The 22,742-nt window shown below is 45.0% G+C and overlaps 2 protein-coding genes across 4 annotated transcripts in view; both read right to left on the reverse strand.

Moving 5' to 3' along the window:
* BARHL1 (BarH like homeobox 1) overlaps positions 1-4,357 on the reverse strand; it is a 37,750-nt gene extending 33,393 nt beyond the window's left edge. For all 3 annotated transcript variants that reach the window (XM_081179258.1, XM_081179260.1, XM_081179259.1), the window contains exon 1: positions 3,099-4,357. In XM_081179258.1, the coding sequence (XP_081035384.1) occupies positions 3,099-3,561 (463 nt within the window). In that variant the 5' untranslated portion in view covers positions 3,562-4,357. The remainder of the gene's footprint in view (positions 1-3,098) is intronic.
* A 12,587-nt stretch (positions 4,358-16,944) lies between these two features.
* The window catches only part of CFAP77 (cilia and flagella associated protein 77), a 101,921-nt gene continuing 96,123 nt past the window's right edge, over positions 16,945-22,742 (reverse strand). Inside the window, exon 6 of the mRNA XM_081179266.1 lies at positions 16,945-17,253. Within this exon, the coding sequence (XP_081035392.1) occupies positions 17,125-17,253 (129 nt within the window). The 3' untranslated portion in view covers positions 16,945-17,124. The remainder of the gene's footprint in view (positions 17,254-22,742) is intronic.

The raw sequence follows: 22,742 nt of genomic DNA on the forward strand, positions 1-22,742 counted from the left end.
CTAAATAAGAAATCATTCCCTCTCTCTCTCAAAATAGACCCCTCTTTAGGCTTTGATGTTCAGCTTAGACTAGGGGGCTAGGACAGAGAGAAAGTTGGCGCTGTGTACCTGAGGGGAAGGTGGGGGCGTTAAGGGTAGGGCCGTCGCTCAGCGGTTAAGCACCCGCCTCGCTCAATTCCTGGCATCTCTCCATGGAGGGCTGCGAATTATCTCGTGTCTGAAACCCTGGAGAGGCGCTGCCAGTCAGTGCAAAGAACTGTGAGCTTAGGAGGAAGAACCTATGTTTTTAAGGATGATGATGTTGGCAGAGAACCTGATTCTGGAGTTGTGATGAGGTGGGAAGAAGGGAGAAGAAGGGAGAGATTGAGAAAGTGGAGAGAGGGGTTTGAAGTTCAGGGAAGTTCCTCTGAGGAAGAGGGAGAGAAAAAGGAGGGAATGAGAGAGAGAGAGAGAGAGAGAGAGAGAGAGAGAAGAAAGGGGGAAAGAAGGGGAAAAAGAAAGGGAAAATGAAGACAGAGCTAAAGGAAGGAGGTAAAAGAAGGAGAGAAAAGTGGAGGAAAGGGGGGAAGAGAAAAGGAAGAAAAGGAGAAATAAAATAAACGTGAAGAAGGAGACACCTCTTGATGTTAGAGTTCCACGCTTCTAAATATATCCTTGATGTATCCACTGTAGCAACTCGGCCTTTAAAAACAGCAAGTAAAGAGCAACAACAACAAAAAAAGTTGAATGGTAATGTAAAATGCTTTTTTTGGGGGGTATATGTTTGTGGCTGAAATCCAACACAATTTACGGTTGGGGCGGGAATGAAGAAGGTTTAAAAAAGAATTTCCGTTTCTCTTTCTTAGCAACTGAAATTGGTTTTAATTGGTTAATGGGGGTGGGATGGGGGGAGGTTGGAAACAGAAAAGACCTGGACTTAAGGGCAGGAATTCCCCAGTGGGGGACCCTGCCTGGGTCCAGAATACCACCTGCCTTTTTCTACCGGCCCAGCTGTTAATCCTGGATGCGCCCACAAAATTGGAAAAGGAGGAGGAGCGCGTGGCCAAGATCCGGGCCTTTTGTATAAACAGGCCGAGGATGGAATTTTACTTTTTATATTTTTTATAAAATTGTTATTGGTTTTATTTTATTTAAATTAAACCTGCATTTACTGAGCATGTTTACGAGCATGCTTTTCCATTCTGTCAGTTTCTCCTTCCAAAGGAAACATAAAACCCACCAGGAACTGCAGAGGTATTGCTCGTTGCAGATCCTATTCTGGCCTGGAGGAAAAAAGAGCTTCCGTTTGGAAGTCTCATCCTGGGCCGCGTTGTTTACTCTGCATCAAGCCTCCTAGATTTCAGTGAGATATGCTCCAGAATAAAGCCGCGCCTTTTCCCGTTCCACGCAACGATGTTTGTTTCGGTTCCTATCCGGCATTTCTGTATATATATCTACATCTCGGAACAGGCTTTCTTCCTGCTTTCAGTGACTTCTGTCTAAGGCGACAAGCCAAACCGCAATGCTTGAGAGTAAGCCGCCCCCCCCCTCGCCCGCGCAACTCAATAGGATCTTACTTCTGAGTTGGCGTAGTTAGGTTTGTGCTGTCATTAAACTCCACCTCAGTCTAATCTTACGGCTGTTTTACTGGTAAATTATTCTCCACCGCCCTGGATTTCAGTTGGACTTACACGCGAGTAACCACGCGGAACTAAAGTCTTACGGAGTGGAAATTGAACTCATTGACGTCATTGGGGGGTTGCTTCCAAGTAAACCTGAAGAGGAATGAGGCATTAAATCTCTTGAGGATGTTACTTCTCATGGCGAGGGGGGGGGCAAATGGCGGGAGGAAATGACCCGGACCGGGTGGCTTTTGCGGTTTGAAAAACGTATTTGTCAAAGAAAGTAAAAACAATTCTTATCAGAAGGAAAGTCACTCTCTGGCGAGCCCCCCCGCCAATTGTTAAACTGAAGACCTGCTTTTGCTTTCGACAAACACCAATGTATTTAATTTCGAGCTATTTCCCATAGCAGATTATTTTTCAAAAGTTGTCATTTGCTTAACGGGACTGGCGCCTTTCAAAGCCTCCTCGGCCCAGTGAACGAGGAGCTTGAAGGTCGCCGTTGCGTTATTACGAGTTCTCTCGTCGAAAAGTTTTCTAGGGGAGGTGGGGCAGACTCAAGGGGAACCACCGATCATTCAAGGGATGATTACGAATGATAGGAAATCAGATAGAGGCGAAGAGGCGAAGCTTCTGTACTGAAGTTTGGCCTTCTTTCTTATCTGCCTGACAACTTGTATTGATCTGTGTGTCAAAAATCATTCGTGTCGCAACTTAACGAATTTGATAATATTGGTACCCCGTCCATCTCATTTCAGTAAATCCAGTTTATATGGGGTGGGGTCGGAATGCCTTTTCTCCAGAGTAGAATCAACTTTAAATCAGAATGCAGACCAGAATATCCTGGTGACTATAGAAACACTCGGGCTGCAACCCTTATACCCACTTTCCTGAGAGTATATCTAATTGAACTCAATAGGTTTTGCTTCTGAGACATGGAGGAAGATCGCTGGCGCAAAATAGATGGAAATAACAATCGAAACAGGCAAGTGGTTGGGTTATGCGGAGTTAAAGGCGCAAATAAAGAAGTTTCGCATTTATCTCCGCCAGGTTCTCATATTAGCTTCCTTCCCTCCAAATATAATATTTTTAGCAGAATTCGGAACTTTACAGATTGAACTAACGACACAAACAAACAAACAAACAAACAAACAAACAAACAAACAGAAAAAGAGGAAATATCCCAAATCAGGCCAACCGAATGTTATCCTGTCCTTCACCCTCGAACCTTCCGAGAGAGAAAAGGGAGGGGGGTAAGAAGAACTTGCATGTCCACATGCACCTCTGAATACCAGATCCCGAGGACTAGCAACGTGCGGGTTTGCTGTCCGGAAGCCGCTGGTGAGCTTGATCGACCAGCTTTGGTTCTTAGGAGATACCCCAACGGGAAGGGAAAACTCTATTTGTATGTGTGCGCGAGTGTTACTCGTTCAGAAATAGAGGGCTCATTCAGAAATCAGCAGGCGCTGGTACAGAGTTAGGAGAAACTCTCCTTACCTTTGTATTCTGTGTCCGAAGAGGAGTTGCTGCTGTTGTTCTTGTCCATCTTCTCCCGGAAGTCCTCTCCGGATTTGGGGGGAATCCGAACCGGTGCCTCCTGCACGCTCTGTCCATTGCTGCTGGAATAAGGGGCGCAGGCTGCCAAAGGCTTGCAATCGGCCAAGATGTCCCTGATTAAGAAGGAGGAGGTCACTGTTCTGGATTGTGAAGGGGCCAAGATTTGCCCCGCTTGGAGGTGAGACTCCAGCCCCACTGCCACACCTTGTCTCTGGGCTACTGCTTCCAAGCACTCCCTCCCGGGAGAGTGGGGCGACGGGCAGCCGCTGCTGATTTCGGAGCGGGGACTAAGTTCCAAGGGGGAGCGTCCTTCCCCCATGAGCGGTTCCCCTTTGGGCACGGCGGGGCTCCCGGCTCGGTGGGACAGGATGGAATCGATCCCAAATCCGTTGGCACCTTCCATGCCTTTCAGGGTGACATTGACCAGCCGGTGTCCGGATTAGGCTCGAGAAGAAGAAGAGCGACCTTGGAACTGCGGGACTTCGGATCCAAAGTTAGTGCAGCAACAATCGCCGGTCCGTATTACGATCCGAGGCGCTGTCCCTCTTGAAAATCTGCAGTCAAGCTAGCTGCAGAGATGAGGGGAAGGAGACAAGGGAGAGAAAGAGGGGAAGGGAAGACAGGAGCCAGAGTAGGGGTGGCGAGAGTGAAACTTTGCTCGTAGGGAGAAAGATCCCTAATCTGAACTATTCGCAATCGCCACCGCTAACCATAGATCCATCAGCCCTAAATTATAGGAAATGACTTCACCAAACAATGAACTTTCAAAGAGTCCATAACAAGATTTTCTTTTTTTAAAGAGCAGTGAATGAGGCAAGCGAGAGGCACGGATTACAGAACGAAGAGCGAGCTCTCCTTTTCGTACCAGCGCCTAAGGAAAGGGAGGTTTCAGGACCGCGGACAGCGCAGGCGATCTCTGTTCGAGGTCCGTCTCTGCTCAAGAAGGCGAACGCGTTAAAAAGCGGCAGGTTGGAAGGACGTTTCAGCACCTTTGAAAGCGCCTAGACTGGAGGGTCGGGGCCGCGGCCGCGCCACCGCCTCCCATGGTCGCCTTCCGAAGCCGCCTTGCCTGCAAAAGTCCCTGATGTTGGAGGCGAAGTAGGAACGCCGCGTTGCTTTCAGGACCAAGGACAGCTCAGCTCCGCCCCGCGGAAAGTGCTTCCCTTTTTAATCAGCGCTCACACCTCTCAACTTGCTGGGTTTAGTTTGGAATTCTTCTTCTCCTTCTTCCTCCTCCTCTACTTTTTTTTTTAAACCAAGAACCCAAGTTCACGTGCCTCACTGCCTCTCTCCTGATTGGCTGGCCAGCTTTTAGGGTGATGTCACACACATGCCACACACCAAGGAAACTTGATCGCTCCTCGGTTTGATTAAAAGAGACACTGAATTAATTACAGCCCAGATCCAACTGTTAACCGGCAATTTCCACCCTGTTTCCTATCATTACGCCACTGATGAAGTTCTAAATAGGGTTATTAGCAATGCGGTGTGTGTGCGTGCGGGGGAGATCTAGTGTGTGTGTGTGTGTGTGTGTGAAGTTGGGTGCATTTTAAAAACTGCTTATTTTAGGTTCACAATTAGCTGAATCATTGTCTCCCTTTATGCGTGCTGATGAAAGTTTTTTTTATATATATATATATATATATATATATATATATATATATATATATAACCGTGTGCGCGTTTTCACAGAAAAAGGATAATTATATAAGGACTCAGCAAAAGCCAGGCAAGCGATTTTTTTATTTTTTTAAAAAACAAACTTAAGCTCTTTGAAATTGTTCTAACAATCCCCCCCCCCGCCAAAAAAAAATAAAAATCTATTTGGCGCCTTTACCTTTTCCTCAGCAAAACATTTTCTATAATCGGCGACACTCTATCTGGCCTAAATTGGAAAGATTAAGAAGAATCCTATTGATTATTGTATTCTTAAAAGAGCGAGCGAGCGTTGAATTTCGCAGCTCTATGTATTGTTACTCGAAAGAAAATCCCCGGGAATGGGGTTGGCCCCAACTAAGTCGCCTTGGATTCCAGCCTTAGCTGGTGTTTTGTAAACGGATGGTATATGCTTCGTGGTTTGTGTAAGAATTAAAGCTACGCGTATAACTACCTGGGAGTAAATCCCACTGGACTCAGTGAGTCTTGTTTCCAAGTAAATGCATACGATTTGGCTGTGTTTATTGGCAGTGGCTGGTTCATACGGTGGTAATAATACTTGAGGAAAAATCCATGATTTTGATCCTAAATTTGAACTTATGAACGAAGCATTCTCCGACAAGTAAATGTATTTATTTAGTTATTTATTTTTGTATCCACACATTTCATTTGCACAGATGTTCTGTTGAACCCAGAGTGGCATCAATCACACACCAATAACAAACACATGGTCGGTTTGGAAAAGATAAAAAGTCCCAAGAATGTCAAGGGAACTTGTTTTTTTAAAAAAAAAATCGGGAAAATTTCCAACCTAGTTTGTTGAAGTTATTGATACTCTGGTGGTGAATTCTCAGTTCAGGATTCTTAACGAGATGCCCGTTCATTTGAAACCAAGAAGGCTTTACTAAGGGACTAGGAAAGATCCAGTTGCGTCGACAGAAAATAAAAAAGATCTGTGGGGTCTTTTACTGTAATTTTTACACGTCTTCAACTGAATTTAAGATTGGAGGAGGACCACTTCCATTCAGATCATCGCTTTCTTCCACGTTTTGAGATACCGGTTATACACCACCAACCTTAACTACCGCCACCCCTTTTTTTTACAGCCTTGGAACCGACTACGTTCCGGGGCGCTTTCCTCTCAACTCCACTTCAGAAGGCGCACCAGAGACGCCGCCACGTCGCTCAACCTCTCTGGAAGACAGCTCGAAGTCAACGATTTTACGGCTACTTTAAAGTCCAAAAGAGACTTTGCATGATTTAGTGTGATCTCCCCACCCCCGTGTCCGCCCCCGAATAATATCCTCTCAGGAAAGAGACATCAGATCGGCCTTCTCTGGTCTGATAAAAGACCTACTGGATTCTCCCAGGAAAGTTCACACGCATAGAGATTCCAACGCATTTTTAAAGGGGATGGAAAAGAGCAGTAAGGGCATGAGAGGAAAAGGGCATGTTTTTGGGAGGACCTGGATTGTTAAAACGAACAAATAAACAAACTAACTAACTAACTAACAAACAATAATAATAATACACGGTAGAGCTTTTATGTCTCTAGGGTTGTAAAACACACATCGAAATGAACACCAACCCCCTGAAATTGACCAGATCCCAGAAGGAATGAATCCTAAAGCAGTCTCCCTCTCTATATAAAAAAGGGTGATTTGTGTTGCTGTTTCCTGCCCACAGGCCAATCCGAGCAATGTTTTTCCCAAGGAGTAAGTCTCGCTAAATTCAATGGGATCATGGCGGCGTTAAAGCCTCCTGAGTTGACGTGCAGAATATCATTGAACCCTAAACCTTCCTGGTTCTTAATAGTGTTTACAAGGAAGTAAGCTCCATTGATCTCAAGGGCCATGCTCCCCACTAGAACTTAGGGAGTTTTTTTTTTTTTAAGTCAGCAATCCTAACCCCACTTACCTGAGAGTAAGACCCATTGCATTCAGTCAGACTTACTTTTGAGTATACGTGGTTAGGATTGCGCTGCAAGGCCTCGCTGAGACGTACTAACAAGTGCTTAGAACTACAGCCCTGGACCCGATCCTGTGCTATGATATTTCTATTTGGCATTCACCCCCAGGCTGCTATTTTATTTCGGTCCCCACCCCCCACCCCCCACCGCCCACCGCCCAATTCTCAATTTATCTTTTTTTAAAAAAAAACATTTCCTTTCTTCCTCTCCTCTCAATTTATCTTCCCCTTCTTTCTCCCTCTTTTCCTCTGGACTCTCCACCTCTCCGAGACGGTCCCTTTCGACTCAGCAGCTTGCGAGCGGCCGCTGGAGCGGCCGGGGAGGCGCTCTCTCGGCGGGAGTTGAACTCTTTCCCTAGAGGGGGGGGGGCCTAGGACGGTTGCAAGCTGTCGGAGGGCGCGGGGAGGAGGAGGAGGGGAGGAGGGGGGGAGCCCGGCACCAACTGACGGGCTGTTGGAAGTTTCTGCTCAGACTTTTTTGTTCCTGCAGACAGCCCCTCCATCCATAACCCCTTAACACAATAGGAAAAAGCGCGCGGGTGTGTGTTGATCCTTCCTTGTCTTGTGGAGGGGTGTGTGTGTGTGTGTGTTTGTGTGTGTGTTCCTACATTCTGGATCTGCCCTCCCAGCTGAATCACGACCTCCGCTTTTCAGCTCCCCCTTGATCCACAACGCAGTAAAATCCACAAAGCCACGCCTTTGAAACTGACAAGGTTTTAATAAATTTCAAAGCTGTAACCTAAGCTTTTCTTGATGGCTGCATTTAATCGTCGTCGTCCCCACCCCACCCCGCTCTTACACACACACACACACACACACACACACACACACACACACACACACACACACACACACCTGTATCCTTGCTGGTTGAAAGTGGATCACATGAGTCGCTTGGGAGGGCAGGATGAGACTATGAGACTCAGCCCGAGGAACAGGATCTGAGCAGAAACCACCGTAGCTCAGGGGCAGAGCACCTGCCTTGGAGACGGAAGGTCCCAGGTTCTAATCCTTAGAGCCGTCTCTAGGTAGGGCTGGGAGGGATCCTGCTCGGAATACTGAGCTAGATGGACCAATTGTGGCACTCGGACAGCTTCTTCCTGTGTTCCTATTAATAATCCTGCACTTCTGATGCTTGGCTCCGCTGTTGTCCCATAAATGAGACCCGCTTCTTAGGGACTTTCCTCCTCAAGGAAAGCAAGTTAAGTTGTGGCCTGGACTGTCAGTTTCGTGAGGAAATAAAAGTGTACGGTAATCCATTTCAATTTTTGTTCTCCCCAAAGAAAAAAGGGAACGTGAACAAGAGGTTTCCCAGCCAGCTCGGGACGCAACCGTCTTCAAGGCACTTGCGCTAATAATAATAATAGTAATAATAATAATAGATTTGCTTTTATAAAGAGGGTGCGTGTGCCAAAATTCCCTTCAATTCCCTTATACGCACCAAATAAAAGCAAATATTTTCCGTTGATTTAGCATATTTCAGTCCTTTGGACTTATACGTGAAGTGTTTTGTTTTTTTATAAAGTAAATAATTTTTGATTTTTTGGAAATCCTCTTCCACCCCAAATGTCATTAGGCAGCACAACGCGGTCTCCCCAAGTGGCAGTTCAGGTTAAGGAACTTTTCCGACTGCAGGAGTTTGCAATTCTAGGAGCTTCTAATTAGAAGTAAGTCCCATTGTATTCAATGGGGCTTACTTCCAGAGTACGTGGGTATATTTAGGACTGCAACCTCAGAGTCTAACTGAACTGCAAAACTCTTCCGGTTAGTGACCGTTCCTGCACCTCACGCTTCCCCCCTGCCTAATCTTATATACCGCTTAGTACTTAAACAAGTCTCTAAATGGCTTTAAACAGGGTAATAAGTTGTTAGCGTTTCATAAACTACCTCTTTTTACTTACTGCACATAATATTCCTCTTAGTGGGTCTTACTTCTGAGTAATAAGCATCCGGTATATATGGTATTATAGTACTAATATATAGACTGGGTTATTAGCAGAATGGGATTCTATTGTGGGGGGAGGGTAGAGAGTTATCTTTTTGTGAAGCCTTATAGACTGGCTATTAAATAGGTGTATATTACAAGTTTATCATTATCAATATTTTCATCATTATTACGTTTATTACTTGCCCTTTAGCAGGTTCCAAGAGTGGTTACAACAATTTAAAATCGAAAAATTAAAAACAATTAAAACAGATTACAATCACAGGTATAGGGTGTGAGCCCTGCAAACACAAATCTCAAATGTATAGTAAATGAAAATATATCACGACATTTGGTCCAGTGCCAAGACTTCTCCGATGAGTGGAGGAGTCATGCTAGTGATTATAGATTTGTTCCAGTCCGGGCATGAATGAGAAGGCGCCCCCTCCTTTTTCTAGGCTAGACAGGAGGCCAGCTAGGCTAAAGCTCTGCACTCCTGGTGGAAATATTTTTCTTTTTAACTGGGAACGACCAAGTCAAGGACTTCTCGAAAAGAAGTTCTACTTGCCTGGGGTGGACAGCGTCAGGATCCCAACAGACCGAGAGCTGCTTCGGGTGTTGTTATTCCAAAGGAAGATGCTTGCTTCTTAAAGTGGAGAGGGCCATAGCTCAGTAGTAGAGCACCTGCTTTCTATGCAGAAGGTCCCAGCTTGTCCCCTGGTCTGACCGTTGCCAGTCAGTGTAGACAGTACCGAGTTAGATAGAGGAATGGTCTGACACGACAGAAGGCAACTTCCTTACCTTCTTGTATGAAGAGGAGAAACAACAAAAGAAGCAGAAGTTGAAAAGTAGGGGAGAGGAGAAGAAAGAAAACGGGGAAACAGAAGGGAGGGAGAAGGCGGGAGGAGGAAGAGTAAAGAAGTGAGGGAAGAAAGAAAAAGGAAGGAAGCAGGGAAGGAAAGCTGCTTGGGACTGAGCAAACTACTCATGGCGCTAGTTCTCAGTGTCCCACTCCAGTGTCTCTCTGGGTCTTAAAAACTTTTAGGCTGCAACCCGAGAGCCACTTCCCTGACACTTATTGGGACTGACTTCTGTATAGAATGGCATGGTCAGATTTTAAATCACTGTTAAAGATCTGATCTAAGAATGCTCATCATAACTCAAGTCATTGTTTTTGTAGCCTCCAGTTCTCCCAGAGGTGGGAAAGTTCAGGGACAACTTTACACAGTCACTTTCCCTGCAAGGAGAGAGTTTTGAAGACCCCTGGGTTTTGGGAGGGATTGGACTGTATTCACAAATGCACACAAGGCACCATCCATAGCAAATTAGGAAGGCGCCTTATTACAAGTCAGACCACTGGTGCATCTAGTTCACTGTTATCTAAGAACAAAAGAAATGCCCTGCTGGATGTTTTCACAGTGGTCAAGCAGATGCCCTAACGCAGTGATGGCCAAACTTGGCCCTCCAGCTGTTTTGGGACTACAACTCCCATCATCCCTAGCTAACAGGACCAGTGGTCAGGGATGATAGGAACTGTAGTCCCAAAACAGCTGGAGGGTCAAGTTTGGCCATCACTGCCCTAATGTAAAGCTTGGTAAGCAGGATCTGAGCACAAGAACACTGAAGCATTTACTGCCTCCAGCAGTAAATAAAGGCAGAGCATAGCCATCAGGGTAGCTAGCAGCCACTGAAAGCCTTACCTTCCATGAATTTGTCCAATCCTATTTTTTAAAGCCATCTAAGTTGGTGGCCATCACTGCCTCTTGTGGGAATGAGTTGTTGTTGTTTTTTTTAAAAAAAAATTCTTTGTTTTCGGCAGTTCTTGCATCTATAGGCAGCACTGAGTATCATAACAGGAAAAGGCAGGGTATAAATAAATAAAGATATTATAATAATAACTAAAAGGGCCATGGGACACGGGTGACGCTGTGGGTTAAACCATAGAGCCTAGGACTTGCTGATCAGAAAGTCGGCGGTTTGAATCCCCGTGACGGGATGAACTCCTGTTGCTCAGTCCCTGCTCCTGCCAACCTAGCAGTTCGAAAGCACATCAAAGCGTTTCCGTGCGCTGCTCTGGTTCGCCAGAAGCGACTTTGTCATGCTGGCCACATGACCTGGAAGCTGTACACCTGTTCCCTCGGCCAATAAAGCAAGATGAGCGCCACAACCCCAGAGTCGGCCACGACTGGACCTAATGGTCAGGGGTCCCTTTACCTTTACCTTTATATTATCCACCATCAAAAACCCTGATTTAAATCTCTCCTCTCTATTTGTCTCTCTATCTGATTTCTGAAGCATTAAACAGCACTTCTGACAAGTTTGTTCTAGATCTTGGAAGGAAGCAATTAATGACCATAAAACATATATTTATTATAGTGACTAACCTAACAGGGACTAACATTGCAATGACTGTTATAACAGACCAGCACAATATCCTAAAAACAAAACATTTTTGGTTTCCACCTTCAGCTGCTGTGATGTGAACCAAAGGGCATATTAGCCAAAGTGCCACCACATCTGAAGTGCTGCTTGATGTTATATATATATATATATATATATATATATATATATATATATATATATAACCTCCCTCTCACAATTTCTGCGTGTGAGAGAGTGAGGGCGGAAGTGTTGTTTTTCAAAGCTAAAGAATATGTTTTTATTATAATGTAGCATTATCAGATTGTGTTATTTCCAGAGGGGTTGCAAAAAAAAAAAAAAGTGTGTGTGTGGGTGGGGTTGTACAGTATGTCTTGTGACTCCTGAAAGATTAACACATTTATTAAGGCATGTAAGCTTTCAGGGACTACAAATGTAGACTATGTTACGTTGTGTTTCAATAGGTTCAGAACAGACAAATTCATAATCAGCTTATGGAATTCATTCCCACAAGACAGCAACTAGCTGATAGCTTTTTTTAAAAAAAATCACATATATTAATGGAGGATTGATTTATATATTTCTATTAGCCTGGGATCATTGACTGAGACTTCCATATTCAGTGGCAAGGTACCTCTGAGAAGCAGATTCTGGTCAAGTGGGGTGGATTTAACTTTTCCTGATATGGGAGTGACTTCAATCCTTTTCATCATCTTGGTTAAAGAAGCTTGTGTAGCACAGTGACCAAGGGACAGAGCAATGAGCTCTGAAATTGCTGTTTGCTCCATCTCTGCACTTGCCTTACCTTTCTTACCTGCAGTATGGTCGTCACAGCAGCACCCCACCTTACAGGATAGTTAATTACTGATACTGTTTCTTTACCAGCAGCTGGGTCACTAACCAAGAAGTCTCAGGCCTTTTTTGGTTGGCTGGAATATTTATTTATTTATTTAGACATTAAAAAGCCATTTGAACCCTTAGCCAGGTATAGAATCATAGAAATGTAGAGTTGGAAGGGTCATCTAGTACACACACACACACACACACACACACACACACACACACACACTGCAGGAAACTGAGCTAAAACATCCATAACAGTTGGCCATCCAACCTCTGCTTAAAAACCTCCAGAAAGGAGAGTCCACCACCTCCAGAGACCATTCCACTGTCAAACAGCTCTTACTGTCAGAAAGTTCTTCCTAATGTTTAGTCAGAATCTCCCTTCTTGCAGAGTGAAGTCACTGGTTCGAGTCCTACCCTCCAGAGCAGGAGAAAAGAAGATTGCTCCATCTTCCTTTAGACATTTGAAGATGGCTATCATATCGCCTCTCAGTCTCTTCTTTTCCAGGCAAAACAGACCCCGCTCCTTCAACTGTTGCCCATAAGGCTTGCTTTGCAGACCCTTGATCATCTTGGTCACCCTCCTCTGCAAACATTCCTGCTTGTCAATATCCTTAAATTGAGGTGCCCAGAATTGGACACAGGACTCCAGGTGGGGTCTGACCAAGGCAGAAAAGAGCAGTACTATTACTTCCCTTGATCTGGACACTATACTTCTGTTGATATTTGCATGCTAATGAACTTCATGCTCTACTCAGAGTCCTCTTGAGGGTTTCCCCCCTGAAAAAAGCTTATTTATTTGGCATCTGGAGGATAGTCAAATAGCCATCCAGAATATGATGTCATCAGTCTTGAAATGACCAGGATTGCCTTCCAGCGTCTGTTGGTCACTGGTGGGTGGGGCCAGAGGCAAGAGTGGGTAGGGCACTGGATGTGACTCTCATAGTAGAGTATTTTCCAGCCACACAAAACCCAGGAATTTTGACACACCTCCCCATCCAGATAGATGGGCTGTGAGGCTGTAGCTCAGTGGTAAAGTATCTGATTTGCATTCAAAAGGTCCCAGGTTCAATCCCCTGGCATCTCCAGGTGTGTAACCACTGTGATAATAGGCTGCTGGACCAGATGCATTACTGGCCTGACCCAGCAGCCTCTTCTCAGGTTCTTATGTTCTAGTACAGGCATAGGCAAACTAGACCCTCCAGATGTTTTGAGACTACAATTCCCATCATCCCTGACCACTGGTCCTGTTAGCTAGGGATGATGGGAGTTGTAGTCCCAAAACATCTGGAGGGCCGAGTTTGCCTAGGCCTGATCCACTGGTGGAAGAGGAGTGCGGGGGGAGCGCACCGCCCCCGGCAGCACCATCCCGGCAGGGTGCCATGGCAGGTGTCGTCCCCCCCCTGCGCTGGATGCCCCACCCCCGCAGGTGGCACGCCCCGCCCCTGCCTGCTCTCCGCCCCTCAGTGCTGGAGCATGAAGCTCCGCCACTGGCCTGTTCTAGTACCTGCAATGATACACAGAGCCACCATTAATTCCCAGAGTTTCCTGTGAAAAGGGATTGATTGTTAAACCATTCCAGGATTTGTAGCTCAGGGAGGGGAATGGGGGGGGGTTCTCCTAACAACTCTCAGCACCCTTGACAAACCATAGTTCCCAGAATTATTTAGGGGAAGCCATAACTGTTGAAAATGGTATCACAGTGCATTAAATCTATGGTGTGAATGTGGTCAAGGTTTCATGGCAATAAAAGGGGTGAAAGGGTGTCAGAAATATAATTTTTAAAAGGAAAGGAGAGCCAGCTTTTCCATATAAGTCATTCACCTCCAAAAAAGAGAGATGAGAATGTAAGGAAGGGAAGAAAAAAAACTTGGTTGATGGGAGTTTGAAATGACATTGGAGTTACCAGTGGGTGTCACTACAGGACAAGGAGGCATTCGTTTGTGTGTCTGTGTGTGTGTCTGTGTGTGTGTGTGTGTGTGTGTGTGTGTGTGAGAGAGAGAGAGAGAGAGAGAGAGAGAGAGAGATTTGAAAGATAGGAGGCAAGCAAGAACAGTGACTATCCGATCTGTGAAGTGGGATGGTTCAAGGGAAGCCCATTTGACATAGAACCTCCGTTACAAAATGCCCAGGAAGGGAATCCCTCCATGGCAGCTGTTAGCAAATGCAGTAGTGGGAAGAGTTTTAGTTTGGAGAGGGGTTCCCAGCAAACTTGCCTCTTACAGGTAATCAAGACTGCATTTCAAAAATTGTACGTGCGAGTCACATGCCAGAATTACTAAGCTATTGAATTTTGTTGCCACAAGAGGGAGTGACTGCCACCGATTTGGATGTCCTTTAAAAAGAGGATTAGGCAAATTCATGGAGGATACTGTTCGCTGCGATGGCCACTTAGTACTTCCATGGTCAGAGGCAGAATGCCTCTGAATACTAGTTGCAGGTGGGGAGCTTGCTTGTTGCACTTAGGTCCTGTTTGTGGGCTGGACTCTATGGGTTACAGGCTCTTCTAGTGTTCTACATCCACTTCTGGAGGCTGTCTGCCTCTGGGCTAGACCACACTCCAGCATTCCTTGCTGCTTTCCCCCAGAAAAACCTGCTGTTTCCCTCTGAATCGGAACGAACATCAATTGTTTCTTTCCTGTAGATTGACGTTTGTTCCAATTCAGCAGTAAGCAGTGGGTTTTCCTGGGGATAGCAGCAGGACAATTTTTTAAAAAACCTGTTCATACTCATGCCTAGAAAGCATAGGAGGGGGCAGCAAACCCATTGGTCTCATGCTTTTCTAGGCATGGGACATGCAGAAGTGTGGACAAATCCTCTAAATAACAGCTGCTGGGAATCACAGGTGCACAGAGTACAGTACTCTTGTTCTTGGGTTCTTATTGTGGGCATCTGCTTGGGCCCTGTGAGAACAAGATGCTGGACTAGATGGGCCATTGGCCTGATCCAGAAGGCTCTTCTTAGGTTCTTATTTTGAGATCACCTGTTGCGGTTATTTACTTTATTTTTTAAATAAATTGCAACTACTCTAGTAATACTCAAAGACTAACAAACTTAGGTTTTGGGCCTATACTTTTACTAGTTGCCTTTTACCAGAATGCCTTTGACGATGCTCTGCTGTTGAATGTCTAAGAAAACATTCCATTTCTTAGAAGCTACACACAAGTCTCCCTTTTGAGGGGATCAAAGCATTATCTTGGTTCTGGGCAGGGTTGAGGAGTCTCTCTTCTGTCTGGGCGTCACATTCTCAGGGTGGTAATCTGACAGGGGCCATCCTCCCCTCTCATTTCCCTCCCTTTCTTGCTGCCCCCCGTTTTCTCTCTCTCTCTGCCTCCTCTTCATTTTCTCTCTCACTGCTACCTCTTTCTCTTTCTGTCAGCCCTTTCTCTCTTCTCTATCCCTCTACCACCCTATCTAGAGAACTGTCAGAGAAGGAACAGAACACTATTGTCAAATGCCTTCCAAACTATAGAGGACTTACCCCTCTCCACCTTCCATCACCCCATTTCTTTTGACTTTCTCTTCCTCCTCACCCCACACCTGCCCTCCTCTGGCTCTCTCCACCTTGGGAGAGGAGACCCCATTCTTAGGCCTCTCTCCCCTGCAGACATGAAAGAGCAAGAACCGGGCATCTTTTTCTATCAAGTGTGTGTTTCCTACAATAAACTTAAATTTCTTACTTTCATACTAAGGTGTGACTCAGTGTGATGGCAGTCAGGGTAAGGTATGCTCCAGGTGGATCTATTGCTAAGCAAAGTGTCCGCTAATACATATAAACTCCAAACACTATTAGGGCATGACCTAGGGAGAGTTCTGAGGGCCAGAGAGAAGGGGGGCTGCCTCTGGCCCCCAGGTCTGGGGTTCCTGACCCCATTTTAGATAAAGATCTCGTTGCTGATGGTGCTGCTTCAAAAATAAAGCAGTCACAGTCTCCATCCAGCCCCTCTCATGATAGATGGCTTGGAAGAGTGTGGGGTGCTGCAGTAGCTGAACACATTGCAGGGTGCTTAGGGGACACAAGAGATTTCACCATTTTGATGTTTGCATGATTCCCCCTTGCGAGTTTTATTAATAAAAACAGTGAATTATATAGCCCCCTGGCAGAACACATTATCAACTGTGTTACAGCCCGATCATTTTATCAGTCTTATCCTCACATTATCTCCCATGTTTGATTGATACAGCTGTAAGAGCCTGCTGGATCAGGCCATGTAGTGCAGCATCCTGTTCTCACAGTGGCTAAGCAGAAACCTGCAAGCAATAGCCCTCTCCCACTCTGTGGTTTCCAGCTGTGGAAGAAGAGCATAGTGAGTTACCATCGTGGCTAGCAGCCATTGAAAGCCTTCTCCTCCATGAATTTGTCTAATCCTATTTTAAAGCTGTTGAGGTTGGTGGCCATCACTGCCTCTGGTGGGAGCGAATTCTGTAAGCAGATCATTGTCTTTGTGATGGAGAGGATACTTGGTCTCCATGTGACTTTACCCCATCTCTTATGGTATGAGGCACTCTGAAGGCAGCTTCCTCCACAGAACCTTCTTTATTGTAATAAACATAACTGAATTACACCTTTATTTCTACAACTGGCATAAGTGCTCCACTATACGTGCTTTTTTGTTTCATGTATTGTTTATTTTACTCACATGCTGCCTTTTTGAAAAACCAATAAACATTTTTTTTGGGGGGGATGGTCATGTTAAGCACACTTCTTTAAAAGCTGCGAATGACATAGTGTTGTTTCATTATCTGCTTCTTTTATTTCACAAAAATTATACACTGCTTGATTGCAAACAGAACCTCTAAGCAGCTTACAGAAAAAAACAAGAAACCGAAACATTCAAAGTGTCAGAATGTATTTGCAGTATGAACTCTGGACTATTAGATTTGTAAGGTGCTTGGGGCAGAGACTGCCTTGGTCAGTCCTGACCTTATGCAAGCTACTACAGTACCATTTTTTGGGTCAACAGCAGAGTTTTTTAAAAATAAAAAATGCTTCCAGTGAATTAACTGACAAATGAATTAACTGAATAAGTGTTTAATGTAGAGACAGAAGGTACTTGGTCAATTATGAGCGTAATCAACTTCACAAATACAAACATAGACCTGAAATCTGAAACATGCAATGGAAGATTATAGTAGGATGCCCAGGCTGTGCAGAAGCTGGAGCTTTGATTCTCTGTTTTTTCCTCTGGATGATCCTTAGCAGGCAGTGGTGGTGTAAAGGCCCTGCGCCAGGGGCCCAAGCCTCACAGGGATTTCTGACTGGAAGGCCTTCAGAGCCCTCTGGTACGATTCCTTGTCTTGGAAGGTGGAGAGGTGTGGACATATCTGGAGGGAAATGAGATGGACATTGGTCATATTATCGTTGTTGCTGCAATGATTTTTTAAATTTAATTTTATAATGTGCATGAAACAGAGAAAACAATTATAATGATGGACATTAAAAGATGAAAACAAAACTATAAACTAAGCACATGGAATAAGTAAAGGACGCGTGTTCTGTTTCATCGCCAGAGGTGAAACGGTAATGTAGCTGCGCTGCTGTTGCCTCGCTTAACTGGGTTGTGTGCCGCTTGCCTGCGAAGTGGCAGCAGTAGCTTCCACTGAGAGCTTGCAAGATTTCACCAGAAGCCAGTGCTACTGCTGCTACCAGTGGTGGGGTGGGCAGGGTCCCCATGGGGCTGCTGCCTCTTGGCCTTTTGCCACCTTAGGTGGTTTCCTTACCCCACCTGATGGGTGGACCGGTCCTGAGAAAAAGGTACACTTGCATATGGGTTGAATGACAAAGTCCAAGCCATCAATGAAGAAAGCAAGAGTAAAAGTTGCCTTCACATAAAGAATTATTATTATTATTATTATTATTATTATTATTATTATTATTATTATTATTATTTTGCAGATTTGCCAGGCTGCTACTGAAGGTTGTCTTGAAATGATGTTTCCACTGTATATGCAATAAAGGAATGTCAAATCATATAGAAAGGTTCTAGTCCCTGTCAAAATATCAGATTATGCATATGTTTTTTCCATTATAAGTTGTATTCCAATATGAATGGTACCAAGTGCCCCATGTAAGATTTGGGGCTGTTTGCCACTGAGTTGCAATTACTATTCGAGCTGCCATGATATTATTATGCTTATTATTATTATTATTACTTATTAGTCTCTTTTCTTACACAAAAGAACTCAAAGCAACTTACAAACATTCATTAAAACCAACATAAAACAGAGTTAAAGCTAAAAACTAAAGCACCTCCATATTCACAAAAAAGGCAGGACTAAGACATTCTACTTGGAGACAGAGGCCATAAATGAGCCATGGAAGACAAGAGGATATTTGTGTAACTTTTCAGGTGGGTTTTCGATGTGTTCCTACTAAAGTCTTTGTTACAGCACAAAGTGGCGAACCTTTTCCAGTCTGAGGGCCACATTCCCTTTCGAGTGTGCTTTCAGGGGCCACATCACAGTGGTGGGTGGGGCCAGAAGAATAGTGGGTGGAGCAATGGATGGGGTGTGAGTGGGAGCTTACTGAAAGCTGCTTTGAGTTAATTGTATGGGGAACGTGATAATAATAATAATAATAATAATAATAATAATAATAATAATAATAATAATACTGCTGCCAGGTAACATTTACATTTGTTGCTCCACCCACTTTTGCCTCTGTCCCACCCACCACCTGCACATGGTCCCTGCAAGCTTACCCAGAGGAGATTATGGCCCTCTGGCTGAAAAATGTTCCCCTCTCCTAAGTCAGGCAGAATGGGGAGCAGGTAATGGAACAGAATAGTTTTTGCCAGTGTCCCTTGAGGGTGGCTGGTAGACAGAGTAGACAACACTGGTCTTTCAACCTGATCTGAGGCAGTTCCCAAGGAGAGGTCCAAGAGAATTAAGAGGCCGACTTGTTCTTGCCTGTTTTCAATGGTGTTTCCTTGCCTCTAACTATCCAATCTGCCCATGAGGCTTCCCACCCTCTGGGAATGGTTGATTAAGTCCTTTGTCTCGGGTCCATTTTGGGAACCTTATCCTACCATCATCAACAAGGCTTAATGAACTACTCCGATACAAAGGCTAATTTTCTGATTGGCAGACGAACCTCCAGCTACAAACATAATTGTGGACATTCAGGTATTAAGTCCTCAAATCTCATTAGAGCAGATCACTTGGCATTTTCCAAGTTAGATATCTAAATCCATAATTAGACTCCTGTATAATCAGGCTTTCCTTCTTTCTTTCTTTTTTTTTGAGGGTGAGGGTGGTGGATCTCCCTTGGCTCCCTTCGAACTAAGCAGATAGACACTGTTAGGTTCTGCATCAATGTCATTTTCAGAATATGAATTCCCAAACTGTCTGCTGTGTATGCTAAAAAAGAGGCATGTCAGAGCCTTAATAATTAGAATAATGTAAGCCCAAGGCGCCATTCACAGGGGGAAGTCTCTGTTGCATCTCTGTATGAGTCCCTGACCTGGTTTGGGCTCCTTTTTGCCAGGAATCACACCCAGTGCATGCTAAGATATGAGGAGTCAGGTAGTAGTTGTGGGTAATTGGGAGTCATGGGGAAGAAGGTAGGGAGGCCAACTGTAGGTGGAGTCAGAGCCAATGACAGGTGCAGCCATTTCCCCCCCCCCTCCGTCCTCCTCCAGCTGGTCCTCATCTACCTGCCTTCTTACATCTAGTCCAGGAGTGGCCCTTGTCTGTCAGCTTCCTCCCCCTTTGTCTCATGAGAACATCAAGAGAGCTCTGCTGGATCAGTCCAATGGCCCATATAGTCCAGCATCCTGTTCTCACAGTGGCCAACGAGATGACTCAGTTCGAAACCCTCAACCAGAACCCAAGCAGAGAGCACTCTCCCCTCCTGTGATTTCCAGCAAACAGTACTCAGAAGCATTACTGCCCCTGACCATAGCAATCATGGCTAGTGTCCATCAAAAACCTTCTCCTCCATGAACTTGTCTAATCCTCTTTTAAAGTCGTGTAGGTTGGTAGCCATCACTGCCTCTTGTGGGAGTGAGTTCCATAGTTTAAAAATGTGCTGCGTGAAGCAGTACTTCCTTTTATCTGTCCAACCTCACTGGATGTCTACGAGTTATCAGGGTGGCCCTTGTAGAAATTGGCAGGGAGGTGGATGTGGAGAAATGCTTCCAAGGCAATAGATGAAAAAGGCAACCGTCAGGCTTAGTATGAGCAGCCGGCCTGGTGGAATGCCTCTAATACAGACTAACACAGTGAATCACATCCAGCCATGAAACTCTGCTGTAGAGGCAGTGGTGGGAGAAAGTGGAAACTCTTTTACTCTGGCCAGATCATGCTGATTAGAAAGCACCAGATAGCAGTCCTATTGTTGTTTTGATACAATAAGGTCTGAAAAGGTTAGGTTTATGTGAGCATCTGTGAGCCTTTCAGCAGTAGATACTCTCTGGCTCCTGAGTCTGCCAAATAATCTCCAAATCATTCCAGTTGTAATTCCCACATTATACTCTTGTTTGAGATTTCTCAGAGACAGTTTTTTCTTTGAATTTGTATGATCTGGTTTGTTTCTTGGGAGCAAAATGCCTGCCTGGGCACGAACATTCCTAGTCTCAGCACCAGAGAGGAATAATGCCATTTATTTATTTCTCTGGAAAAAAATGAGAGCTTCTCTCATTATTAGGGGCACTTGAAAAGTATGGATTAATCCCAGGTCAGTCGTTAAAGCCACAGCAAGGGAACTTGAGGTTAGAGGTCTGTATCTGACAGCAGAAAGCGACAGGATTGTGCATTAAAACTGTCAGACCCTAATCACCCCTTGTTCTGCTTCTAAACTCTGTATTGGAAAATAAAATGACATTTACTCTGTAACCCTTCTCTCCCCAGCTGTGACACACACACGTATACCCTGCCAAATGTGTTGGTGGGATCCTGAAATCCACAGCTCTGGCTGCTTTGATAGTGGACACTCGGGGCCAATGGTGTAAACCACCCGTCTCTTCTTAACACAGGAATGTGGAGGTGGGCTTTTTTCACTGATAGCACCATTGTTGTGCAATGCCTACCCTGCAGAAATGGGAGAGCCCCATCAGCACTGGCATTCCCCTGGCTATTGAAGTCATGCCTGTTTAGACAACTGTTCCCCTGACCTCCAACTTGACCTGAACCTTCTCAATGAATAATTTCAATTGTTGTATTGTCTTGCTATGCTGTTTAAAGGTTTGTTGTATTGTAAACTTTGATTTTTGAGGTTTTAAACATTCTGGCAGAATTTTTTTTCTTGTATATTTTAATTACTTGCAGATTTATTTTTACCAGCAGTTTTACACTTTTAAACCTCTTAGAAGCCTTTTTGGCATGTAGGTGATATATAAATTAATTGTTGTCATCATTCTGACCATGGCTTCACTGTGATTGTCGGCTTTCACCACTGGAAAATCCCATAGAACATCAGGTTCCATCAGTCTCCTGGGAGATGGACCTTCCAAACAGGTCTACCACCCTAACAAGGGATGTGATTGCCACCACCAATCCAAATTTTGCCAGATGGTGCTCAGACCATAGCAGTGTGACATCAGCATCCCGTACCCTCAAGCCATCCCTCACATCACTCTGAGCAGAGACTAAATCATGCCCGGCTCAGTGTTTTAGATAGATGACAATTTGAGACAGTGTAATGGTTGCCATGAAGACTGTGAAGTCCTGAGCTGGTCTAGCAACAGCCTCTGCATGGATGTTAAATTCACCCAGGATCATTGATCATAGGTGGGCAGAGTCAATCACCTGTTAATGACATTGACGGCTGCCATGATATTAGGTAGTCCACTTTCCTTTGCTGTGGAGGTTGTACTCAGGCTGGTTGTGTAGGAAGTTCCCAGCTAGGATTGGCTGCCTGTCAGACTTCCCAGTTCCCTGGAGTCCTGTGTATCCCAGTAAGGCTAGGACTCTAAGAGGTCCATTTGTATTAGAATACAAACAGATTAGATTCCATGGAAACCCCTAGTGTTAGGGGCAGAACAAAGTACCAGGAGCATGAAACACATCCCTAAGCCACCCCTGTACTTAAAAAAAAATAACAGTTGTAGCAAAATAATGCTTTAAAATGATAAAACAAGCACATCCCAGGTTCGGATAAGTCAGTCAATATTTGTGGTTTTATTTTTCAGGAAGTCTAAACTTGTTGCTGGCTTTGGAACAAGGACATTTGAGGGTGCCTAGAATGGAGAGCTTTTGATTTCTGATGAAATTTCTGCAGGATTTTAACCACTCTCATACGCATTTCAAGGGTTGGACTAGAATGCTCTTTGAGTCCCCTCCAATACCTGATTCTATGATTCAGGACCAAATCCAATAATCTCATCAAGTACATTATGAAAATAAACTTGTCTCTGTGTGTAAATAATGTGTATAACATTACTCATGATTTGGGTGCAACCCCCCTCCCCAAAATCAGGCATTCTAGTATGTAACTGAGTCAAAGTACAACTGCTTCTCCTCAGTGGCGGAGTTAGCTGCATGGGTGCTCGGAGTGGGGGCCATGCCGTGTACCTGGTGGGGGGGAGCTGCCACGCACGGGGTCAGCGGGGCGAGCCCCTCGCGGTGTGCCTTTTGTCACTCCCCTCATGGATGACACCTAGGGCAGACCGCCCCCACCGCCCCCCTTCCTACACCCCTGCTTCTCCTCTTGCCCACCCCATCAGAGACTTAACACCTGTACACCAGGGTGGGGTGGGAGACACTTAAGAAGCCAGTGTGGTCTAGTAGTTTGAGTATTGGTCTAGGACCCAGGAGACCAGGGTTCAAATCCCCACTTGGCCATGAAGATCACTGGGTGATCCTGGGCCAGTCAC

This window comes from Podarcis bocagei, assembly GCF_964188305.1.
Source record: "Podarcis bocagei genome assembly, chromosome: Z".
NCBI classification, from domain to species: domain Eukaryota; kingdom Metazoa; phylum Chordata; class Lepidosauria; order Squamata; family Lacertidae; genus Podarcis; species Podarcis bocagei.